This window comes from Labeo rohita, chromosome 14, assembly GCF_022985175.1.
Source record: "Labeo rohita strain BAU-BD-2019 chromosome 14, IGBB_LRoh.1.0, whole genome shotgun sequence".
NCBI lineage: Eukaryota > Metazoa > Chordata > Actinopteri > Cypriniformes > Cyprinidae > Labeo > Labeo rohita.
Window position 1 is genome coordinate 31,391,212 of NC_066882.1, and position 11,521 is coordinate 31,402,732.

The 11,521-nt window shown below is 37.2% G+C and overlaps 1 protein-coding gene across 3 annotated transcripts in view; it reads left to right on the forward strand.

Annotated features, from left to right (window-relative positions):
* atrx (ATRX chromatin remodeler) overlaps positions 1-11,309 on the forward strand; it is a 63,366-nt gene extending 52,057 nt beyond the window's left edge. For all 3 annotated transcript variants that reach the window (XM_051128155.1, XM_051128153.1, XM_051128154.1), the window contains 5 exons: positions 2,683-2,832; positions 6,236-6,355; positions 6,560-6,655; positions 8,373-8,501; positions 10,886-11,309. In XM_051128155.1, coding sequence (XP_050984112.1) covers positions 2,683-2,832; positions 6,236-6,355; positions 6,560-6,655; positions 8,373-8,501; positions 10,886-11,110 — 720 coding nt within the window. In that variant the 3' untranslated portion in view covers positions 11,111-11,309. The remainder of the gene's footprint in view (positions 1-2,682; positions 2,833-6,235; positions 6,356-6,559; positions 6,656-8,372; positions 8,502-10,885) is intronic.
* The last annotated feature ends 212 nt before the right edge of the window (positions 11,310-11,521 follow it).

Here is an 11,521-nt window from a genome sequence, read left to right on the forward strand (position 1 = left end):
TTGCGCAAAGTTTGCAAGTTGCTTGTTTGATATCCATTGGCTCGCCTTTGTGGTTTAAAACTGAAATATTTCCAATATTGCGACGTAATCCCCAAGCATAGCTGTGTATCTTAAAGACGAAAAAGAGGGATCAACTCGGTATGCCGCACTGTCTGAAACACGTCTCAATGCTTGTGCGCACTTCGGGTGTGTGCAAGAACAGCGCGTAAGTAACAAATTAAGTTCTGTTTCGTTTCTTCTTCTTGTGGTTTTAAATAGCTTGAATGTGTAAATTGGCATATTAATCTGCGAATCACATGCCGAACGGTGGGGTCTGGATCTGGTCCGTACGTATCATGGATCAACTGTGATCCGTTTGAGCCCTAATAGGCTATATATGACAGATCAGAGCAATCTTTTAATTACTAATTTAACATGGTCACATTGCTACTCCATATCAATCGCATACAACGAAAGTACAGAATAATTAAAACGATTAATTACCCACAATAAATAACAGAGAGCATCATATCTATACAAATTATCACCAGAACGATCTCACGACCCAGTAGAAATTCTTCGGCCCGGTAGTGGGTCGCGACCCGGTGGTTGGGGATCTCTGCCTTAACGTATTGCAATGCAGTCAATACAGCGCAGTCAAGAAAGAGGTTGCCAACGTTTACTAAACTGTGGACAAGCTTTTGATTCTTGCTACTGGTTTGAATCTGGCAGTGCTTCCCGTTTTAAGTGTCAGTTGATCCCCTCTCATTTTTAACCAGAAATGTGCACGCTGCTTTTCTGATTTTCATTGATGTTTTCCATGTCTTTTTCCTGTTTCACTTGAAATGTATCCGTTTTTATTCGTTGTTACTAAAGGTGAGACACGTGAGGGGAAAAAATAAATGATCAGTTGTGGGACTATTCTGTCATAAATGGCATACCATTCATTCCTGAACTTTCTACCGTCCGTTACTGGAAATGAAATTCGGCTGCTGGTTGGTGTCTCGATCTCAAGTTTACACACGCTTTTGGTCCGTGAGCTAGATCTTGCTCAGGACACGTGCTGTTTGTGAAAGTTTGGCCAGGATTGGTTTCAGAATTAAATTGTCTGGTCCATTGCTTTGGTTATCACTGTGTTCACTGTTTCCAGTGTCACTACAAAGCGTCACTCATCTTAGTTCATTGCGATTTCACAAAGTTCTTTTAATCAGTGAAGCTCTCTAAACTACACAATGAATCTCATACTTGCATCACGTCTGCACTTAGTAATGAAATGATTCACAAGCACGCAAAACTGCACTACTAAACCAGCGCTTTCTGATTGGCCATTGCGTTCAAGAAATCAACAAATATGCATGTGATTGGCTACATTGCTTAACGCTGCAAAAACATGTTGGATAGTTTGCTTTCAGTTGAGGGTATTTAGCACCGTCTAATACCCCCCTACAACCGGGCCTGGGCTTGGCAGCGGGGCTGACATCAAGGATTCCATGACTAACCATGGCAGGGCAACTGGCCCTTTTGCCCACCCTAATTTCGCCAGTGTACCTTACTATTAATAAGCAGCAAATGAGGAGTTTATTGAGGTAAAAGTCATAGTTAATAGTAGGGCTGAGTGATTTTTCTGATTTTATCGATTAATTTGAATTTAAATTTTTTAGAAATTGAGAAACTTCAATTTTGAATAGAAATATCACCAAATGTCAGAATTAGACAGTTTGACAATAAGCCAATGAAAACAGTAAAGAGAAAAGAACGATCCAACCACATGTCAGTGCGCATGATTAACCAGATAAACTGTGACGTGCACATATCGCTAGGTGCCATTCACACAGAATACGCTTTTGTTTTGACAAAGATGCAACACGGGCAGTGAAATATGAAAAACATGCAAGATGATGGGAGTGAACTACCTTTAACTTGAGCGTCGCATTTTTAGAATACCGCTACATGCAGGAGACGCTGCAAGAGACTCGAGTGTGCATCCATGTTTACATAGAAAAAACAATGGAAAAGCAGCACAATCGAATAAAAACCTGTAAAGAACTACTATTGTATGTCTGATATTTCATGTTTGCATCATGATGACAGGCTGAAACCTGCTGTTCATTGTTTTTACAGAACATTTATAGTTAATAATAGTCTACTGGTGTTGTAACTTTGTATTTGTTGTAATTTTGAATTTGAATTATCTTGACTTTTGAGATAAAGACAAGTTTGTACAAGATGTAGTTGTAGTTCATGCATCTTTTCTGCAAAGATATTTATCAAGTGATTTGTTTAACATTTACTTCGTGTTGACAACTTGAGGTTCAATAAAGAATAAGTTACTTGAATCATGTTGTAGTTACATTTTCAAGTTGACTAGTTAAAAATCGTAAAAAAAATAAAAATCGAGAATTGGTCAAACGTTCTGAAAAAAACTTGAGATTTTTTAAAATGTTTTGCCATATCACCCAGCCCTGGTTAAAAGTACGTAGCAAGATTTGGTCCCCAAACTAAAGTGTGAGTAAACTAAAAAGTAAATTGCAAAACGTTTATGACTCCTTTGTAATCAGCATTTTTGAATAGTTTAACTAAGCCAGAGCAGCATTTTTATTTTTTATGAATTATGTTGGTAATGCTGATTATTAGAGGATTACATATGTGTGTGTATTCATGTGGGATGTTAACCCATCTTTCTTTGACCCTTTCTCCTCCAAGGATCCTTTCCTGGCAGAACTCCTTCACAGTTACAAAGATCATATCGTCGGCTATCACGAGCATGACTCTTTGCTGGACCACAAGGAGGAAGAGGCACTGAGTGAGGAAGATCGCAAGGCAGCCTGGGCTGAATACGAGGCTGAAAAGAAGGTGTGTGGCCACACAAGCCCTTTACTATTGTATACATGTATTGATACAAAATATTATCTAACACCTGCATTCAGTATTTCAGGTGTGTTTTTAGTCTTTCATTAAGAAACAGTCTGTTTATATCTGGCCTTTGTTGATAGCTTTTTTAGAATTTCTTTATTTCTTTAGTGATGGACCACACCTGACAAATAATACTGTGTAGTGATTATATCATAAGAAATTCACAAATGCTTTAAGAAACACCATGGGAGAGGTCTAACTGTATGCATATGTGCTTACATAAATTCCTCGAAAGCTTCAAAGAATAGCTCCTTGTAAAACATAGTGCTTTATTTAGACCTACGTAAAACCAGTGGGAGCTTTGTTGCTTGAAAAGGGTTCTTTAGGTGGTAATGGACGCACTGAAGCGCACCTCTTCTGAAGAGTCTAGTTGTTCAGAGGGTCCAATCATCCCCTTACATAAATGCAGTGAAACGTGCGTGTCTGTGGGTACAGATGATGGCAGAGGACTGTGTCCTTTTATATCCAATCCTGAAATCCTTTGTAGTCTTCAAACAATCTGAGTCATTGTTTTCAGATTAGAGAGTCTTCAACCTCAGGTCAGCGGCTCATTAGTGGAGTATTTTTGGGAGAAAAGTGACTTGTTGCCATGTGGGACTCTGACTCTGCAGTAAATTATGTTATTAATGCCTTCTCTCCATTCAGATTCACTAATTATTCCTTTTTTTAATCACAACAATATTTGCACTGATTCCATGTGAAACAATTCCATAGGGCCCTATGATTTCCACGATACGTAAAAAGCAGACGAAATTGTGGAATCCAGTCAAAAAAACAGAATTCACTGTATTAAATAATAAGCAGAAAGACTATTTAAATATGAATCATCTATATTCTGCGTGTCTCTGTGTGTGAACCTGAGAACCTAAATATATGAACAACATTTCCAGAACTGCTGTGAAGTTTCTTCATGAGCATTTTACCATTTCCTTTGAGAGAAACTATCGTCATATCATATACACACAGAAATGTAAAGGTATTCACGGCCAGTGTTGGGGAAACTTACTTTAAAAGTAATGCATTACAGTATTGTGTTACTCCCTAAAAAATAACTAATTACATTACTTTTTATGGAGAGTAATGCGTTACTTTTATGTTACTTTTTAAATCTGGACAGGGCTTGCTTGTTTGTTTTTAATATAAAAAGTTACATTTTTAAAAAAGCACTTTCACACCAAAAAGTTGAAATAAATAAGCCTAAGGCTGAAGGAAAGGTAAATTCACGTCTGTACAGTAGGACTGTATGAGAAGGAAGTTCAACACTCTTCAGCAATGAGAAAAATGAAGCACAAATGTTAGTTAATCTAAAGTAAGTTTTGCTTATTAGTATGGTTGAATTTGATCAGCAAAGTTCAGAAGCAAAGACATTGGTTAATAAAATGGGATTAATTACATAAAGGAAACAAAAAGTAACTGGCTTTTTTGTAAATTAAAAAGTAATGTGTTACTTTACTAGTTACTTGAAAAAGTAATCTTATTACGTAACTTGTGCTACTTGTAATGCGTTACCCCCAACACTGTTCACGGCAGCCCGTCAAAATAAAAGTTTGGTTTAACTTGAAGACATATATTACTATTGGTTAGTAGAATGTATGTACTCCTACTACTACTACTACTACTACTACTAAAATTAAAACTTTATTTTATTAAGGAATAATCACACAATATTTCTTTCATGTTTTAATTTGAATAGAAGTTTTGTTTTTGTTTGCCAAAGATTTTCATTAAAGGATTAAAAGATTAATTAAAATATTTTATGCCTTTATTTGATAACCAGAAACATTTAAATATTGTAAAAATAAAACTTTAATAAATTAAGTTGTTTTTATGCATTCAAATAATTAGACATGCTTAAACATGCTTTATTTTGGTAAAAAATAAATAAATAAATAAATAAATAAACACATTTCATAGGGCCCTAAACATGTAATTTTTGTTAAACTTTTAATAAATTGATGTTAAATTATATAGGTGTCATAATTTTAATTAACTACACTTGCTTTTTAATTAATACAATTTTATTAAAAAAAAAAAAAAAAGAGCCCAGAACAATTAAAATGGGAAAAAAACGGAATTTGGGAAAAAATAAAACGGATTTCATAGGGCCCTAATTCTGCTACTTCAAAGATAAATCTTTTTTTTGGGGTTGAACTACTTCAAACTGAAAAAACTTTTTTTTTTTTTTTAACTTCTGCTGACAAAAGTGAGAAGTAATGTAATCACAAAAATTACCAAAGTGAACACCACATGGAACATGGAAAATATCACTAAAACTTTAGTGCCCAATACAGGAGCTGTATTTGTAGGCAGGAGTTCTACCTGCTGTTATACTGAGCTTTGAGACGTGACTTCTGATTTATGTGTGTGTGTAATTCATACCATATTGACATACAGTTTCTGCACTACGTGTAATCTGTCTCCTAAATTTCATGTTATTTTTTGGCAAGACGTTTTAAATATTATGCTTAAATCAAAGTAATTTCATCAGTGAATCACTTGGCCGTAGCTATTATATGCAACGAAAAGAATTCACCTGCTTTTGATCATCCCGCTACAGTCATTTGTGTACGTTAAGACTGAAGAGCTTTGTCTAATTTGGTTGCTTAAAATCATTACCTATGTCAAAGCCATTAAAGTGGATTTTAAGCAGTCACTCGCAGTGATTAGAGAGCCCTATCGAGTTCTGCTTGCAAAAACAGCCATACGCTGAGCGTCACATTTTGAAGCCAGATTAAAAGAGCGTCCGTTTAGATTGTCCCACGGCTGCGGTCTGCGGCGCAGCTGCGATCCGCGCCGGCGTCTCTGCCGCACACCTGCTCGTGCCAGGTCTGAACACCGGACACTCAGCTGTGGAGTGTGTTTACGAGCTGCATGCACCAAAGACCCAATTAGAGGGTGGGATCGGCCGCATCTGCCTCGGTAGCTCATTTACACACAAACACAGCCATCCTGCTGACCTTCAACGGGGGAACGTTATGTTTAGAGCCGTAAGACAAACACAGCTTGGGCAGGACCCTAACAGAGGTTCACATGGGTGCACGTCAGGATTTTTTGGATCCTCCAGCGATCCGTTGGCTGGGAATTACAGCTCGCCGCGCGCCTTTGCCAGATCGCAGACAAATCCTGTCAAAGTCGCAAATCGAGTGGAAAATAAAGTCCGAAAAGCAATGCTTTGATTAGCCCGCAGCAAGTGCTAGTGTGATGGAAGGCTGACTCATCTGTCAGGCCCAACCTGATTTGAAGATTATTTATAATTGGGATCTTTCTGTGTGACCTCATCTCGTAAAATGAAGTTTCTCCCTTTCATTTCGACTGACGGACCCGCTCTCTTCTGTTGTGTCAGGGTCTGTCCATGCGCTTCAACCAGCCGTCCTATTCTCAAATGGGCGTGGGAGCAGGACCAAACTCCTACTTCCCCTTCAACGTGGCTGCTTTGGCCTCCATGAGCAACCAGCAGTTAGAGGTAGGTAATGAGCTCCACATGCTCTTTTCACATTCCTTCGGCCGGCAGCTAATTGTGACATGCGTTCTCGGGCACCGGCGGCGTTTGGCTTGTGCTCTGCCGGCTGCTATTTACCAATGCTGGCCGTCTCAAATTCAGAGGTTTGTTTCATCCAGTTCTTTCTGTGTTTATTCTCACACTTTGTTCTCTCCCTCTGTGTTCAAGGATTTGATTAACCAGGGCAGACAGAAAGTGATGGAAGCCACTAATGCTCTGAAATCAGTGCCCAGGGAACCACTGGAGGACATCGTCGCGCAGGTGGTGAGTGACTGGAGAGAGGGCGATTCCTTACGTCAAAAGGCCCTCACGGCACACTTGTGAAAAAAGATGTTTAAAATGCTTGATCAGCAATTTACTGTCAGTCAACATCCTGACACACCTACATTTAGGTAAATATATTTGTTGCGTGCTTTCCTCTCAAAAACAAAATAAATGCACAACAAACTCACAGCGGTGAGAAAACAACGGATAAGAAAGCCTCTAATGATAGCGATTTGGATATGTTTACACCAGCTTTGCAGTTTTCCACTCTAGTCAGACCATGTCATGTTTATTTATATGGGCCATTCTACAGAATTGGTCAAAGTCAAAGTTAGAAACGTCTTGGAAAAAAAAATTTTTTTTTTTTTTTTTTTTTTTTTTTTCAAAAAAAAAAAATGTATGTATGCAAATTGTTTAATATCCAGGGTACACATTTCTAGTAATTGTGCAGTTAATTCTCATATTGTATTTTCAGAAAGTTTTGTAATATTTGTCCTCTCCCCAAATTTTTCACTACCAAAACAGAAATAAGAATTTAATTAGAGGGGTTATACTGACCTATTAAGACTTTGCTTTCATCTAGATTAAAATATATATATATATATATATATATTATATGTATGTATGTATGTATGTATGTATGTGTATGTGTGTATATATATGTGTGTGTATATATACATCCATAATTCATTATTTAACAATATTTCAAGTGTAATTTATGAGGCTTTTTTTGTATTTTGAATCCAATTTTTCTTTGAAATCAGTATGATCAACTTTTTGCCTTTTACAAAGTTAAGGATTGAATTAGGGATAATTCAGTATACTTTATTTACGACAAAACATCCCATGTTCTGGTAGTGACTGCACATTTTCGGTAGTGACAGTAATGCTTTGGTAGCAACCACATCACATTACAGAATTGTAACTCGCATACTAAAACACTTACTAGAGCACATGGTTAGCTAGCACAGTTATAAAAAGTGGTACACATATAAAAACTAAATGTTATGGAATAACTCCAAAAAAGCTGTGCAGAAATTGCAGGAATTAGTGTTGATGTTCCTTAGTTACACACAGATTTTTCAGGCTTTTGACCTATCTACTCATACCTTGAGAGAGGGGGACGCAGAAATATTTCCTGATGATAAATTTATGAGTTTAGTTATAATCAATCTTGGCCAATAGACTAAAACATACACTGTTTTAGTAGTGACATGAATACTTAAATGCTTTTTAAATGTGTTTTGTTGGTTGTGGGACAGCACCAGTTTGCACCAATTTCTGTAGAATGGCCCATAAATCACTTCATAGAATAGGTTGCTTCAAAGCAAGCAGCTTTACATTATTAAACATGGAAAAACATGTTAGTGTAGCTTTTGTTATTAGAATTAGAATTTTGGTTTCTGCTATAAAGCAGTGCTCCAGTGTATTCACATTTTTGCTGTTATATATTTGCCATGTACCAATAGTAGTGAGAAGGTGTTTAACACTTGGGTTATATTGACTTGAAAACCTTACAACTTACAATACCCTCGTGTCAAAGTCTACGTTGAGGCTGTCGTTTTTTGCCTATAGCTTGCTGTGTCATCAGTATTGAGCTTGAGATGTTGGACTGTGCTCTGAACAACTGCTGGATGTGTTTGCGTGAGTGTGATGAGTGTGTAAGTGTTTGTTTGTTGAGGTCTACAGGATGTAACAGGTGTGTTGTTTTTGGCAGTGGAAGGAGAATCCCAGTTTACCCGAGAATCAGGTTCAGTCCATGGCTCTTGGGAGGCAGGCCGGCTACGAACTGGAAATCAAACACAGGGAGGCTGTTTACCGTGATGTCCTCAGCAAGCAACAAACTGTACGTTTGCTCATCTCTCACTATTTTTCTGACATCTTATTTTCCACGTTTGTTTAAGTGACTTTAACATTTTAAACTAAATAGAATGAAAGGGTTTTTACATCTGGGACCCTCCCGCACCCCTTAGCCAACTTATTTTATCCAATCTGCAAAAATAGTTAAATGTGATGTGGGAATTAATTCAGGAGCCCTGCAGGTCCTTAAAAAGTCCTAAAATTCAGTTTGATCATATTTTAGGCCATAAAAGTTAAATATCTTACATTGTATAACACAAGTCTTAATGATCATTTTAGAAGGTCTTAAATTTAGGAATGAAAAAACAGGAATTGTAAAAAGGCCTAATGTGACAATCAAACTTGAAAACGCTATGATAAATAAATAAATGTGAGTGTTGCATGCTTCAGTGTAAAAATGCGGCACTGTTTTTATGTTCTACAGATTTGCGGTTTCAGAGCAGTTTGCTGTCAGTGAAAACCATGCATTAGTGCTGATGAATTATGGCATGTTTGCTTCATGGTGCTTATATTGAAATAAGGACTGTCAGTTACACCGTGTTAATTAATTAGTTACGAAAAAATAACGCAATTAAAATATTGTAACACAGTTAATGCACCGGCCCCGCCCCCAGACCTGTACGTCATCTTGTATTTCATATAGTTGACTGTTGACAAATATGATGCAGGGCAACATCTCCATAAATGCAGTTGTGTGTTGTGTCTCATATATCTATGTGTCTTCTATATATCACATATCATACAAGATCACACGGGCAGCAAGAGCGATATGACACGAGTGCTAATTTTGTCCTGATCTATCACAAGCTTAAATGTGATTTTTATACAGCAGTTCAGTAAATAAGAAGTTGATATTGTGTTAGATTTTAAACACGATATTATGTGTTTTTGCTCAATTTTGCAGAGAACATATTACCTTTGAAGCCATAACAGAATTGTTGCACGTCTCCGTTTAGTTTCTGAATGAATCCGCGTTTTGAATGAGCCATTTACTTCATTCCTGAATGAATCAGCCATTTAAATGAATCAAATGAATAAATGAATGACTCGTAAAGACATTTACTGCTGGCAGATTTAGTTTCTTATTTGGAGTATAATTTCATAAATAAATAAATAATAAAAATAAAAACATTAAAGGGATAGTTCACAAAAAAAACCTGTCTTTTGTGGAACATAAGAGAAGGTATTTTGAAGACTGCTGGTAACAAAGCTGTTTTGGTTATCAATGGCTTTCATTGTATGAACAAAAAATGAAGATGTTTTTCAAATTATCTTCTTCTATGTTCCATAGTTTACGTTAGGCCGTTGCAGCCTAAATGTTTATGCATAATAAATTTTATGCTAATCAAAAAAAAAAAATTCTTTCTAAAGCTACAATTTGTAATGTCTACTTGATAGTTTCTCATTGAACACAAAAATAGCTTTAAATAATGTTTTGTGGGTATTTTAACAGTCAAACTTATCAAATTTATATTGCCATTTAATTAGATTAATTAATCATCATGTAATTGATTAGATTAAAAATTTTCATCGACTGACAGCCCCAACTGAAATATGTTCTAGCAGGGTTTACGCGGGTCCTTAAAGTATTAAATTTAGTTGTATTAAATTTAAGGTCATAAAAAGTCTTAAATTGTCTTAATTATGGTTTCAAGTGGTCTTGAATTTGGGGATGGATGGACCAGAACTGCGATATGACTTAATGTGACAGTTAAACTGTTAAAGATGAGCGCTGCACGTCAGGTGCTGTGCTACTTTGTGTTCTGTGTTACCGGTTATATTTCAGCCGTTCCAAAAGCGCCACCTGCTGGCAGAGAATGAATGTTAATTTTCAATAAGTCTGTTGTTTTTGTTCAGACCCATGCAAAAAATCGACCCATGTTTTTTACCCTGCAAACACGCAGAGCTGTAAATGTGAACTGGTGGATCGATAGGAAGATAAAGCATTATAAAAATCTAAACTTAATCTAAATGTAATTAATAATTTATTAACAATATTTTGTCACCTTAGGATTATAAGGTTCTATCTGACATTTTTGTCAAAATTAAGTTATTCACATATTCTTATTCGGTGACAACTTATTTACATTATGTGATGTTTCTTTTGTAAGCTGTGTACATTTTGGGCCTTTTTTTAGAAAATGAAAATGGCTCTATCTACAGAAGTCTATGGAATGCAAAAATTTTGAAGCTCAATATCTCAAAAGTGCTCAGAATGTGCTCAGACTTCATCCAAATGTGATTTTTAGGCTTGTGATTTCATAAAGTAGTCACAGCTCTGTTTAGAGGGTTAGCAGAGACCCTGCTATAGCATCGCTTTCTGAGGCCACATGAGAAAAAATTAACCTGCACTCTCCGTCTGTTCTCCAGCTGATGATGTACGTGCAGAAGGTGATCGCCAACCGTAAGGTGCAGGAGCAGCAGCTGGCCATGGCGAGACAGGGTCTGCTGCTCAACCAGCTGGCCATGCAGAACGGTCTTACGGCCCCCATGAATCAGATGGATCTGCTGGGGTTGTACCAGCAGCTCGGGGCGCTCCAGGGCCTCCCCTCCTCGCAGCTGGGCAAGAACCCAGGCCCGTCTAAGGGCCTGTAGACGCCTCCGCCCAGCCTATCGCCCCTCGGCGTACACGCAGCTGGACTGATGCAGCCAGGACACCTACTTAAGCTCCCCGGTAACGAGAGGGGATCCCGGGACTTTGTTATTAGGGGTTTTTGGCAGTGCAGTTTGTCATTTTGTGTATATAGCCTTAATGTTATTCAAGTTCTTTTTTTTTTTTTTTTTTTTTTTTTTTCTCTCTCACGTATTTAAGATTGAAGAAGATATTCTCCCCAAATGCTTTTTAGGCATTGCAGGTTTCTTTCCCCTTGAATAAGGGCTGTGCATATATAAATAATTATATTGCAAGGAAAACAGCGTGATTGAGGAGGGACCATAGCGTTTCTGTTTTAGAGCCCCCGTAAACACTATCTGCGCTAATATCTTCCTAGTAGTGGATTGTCATCG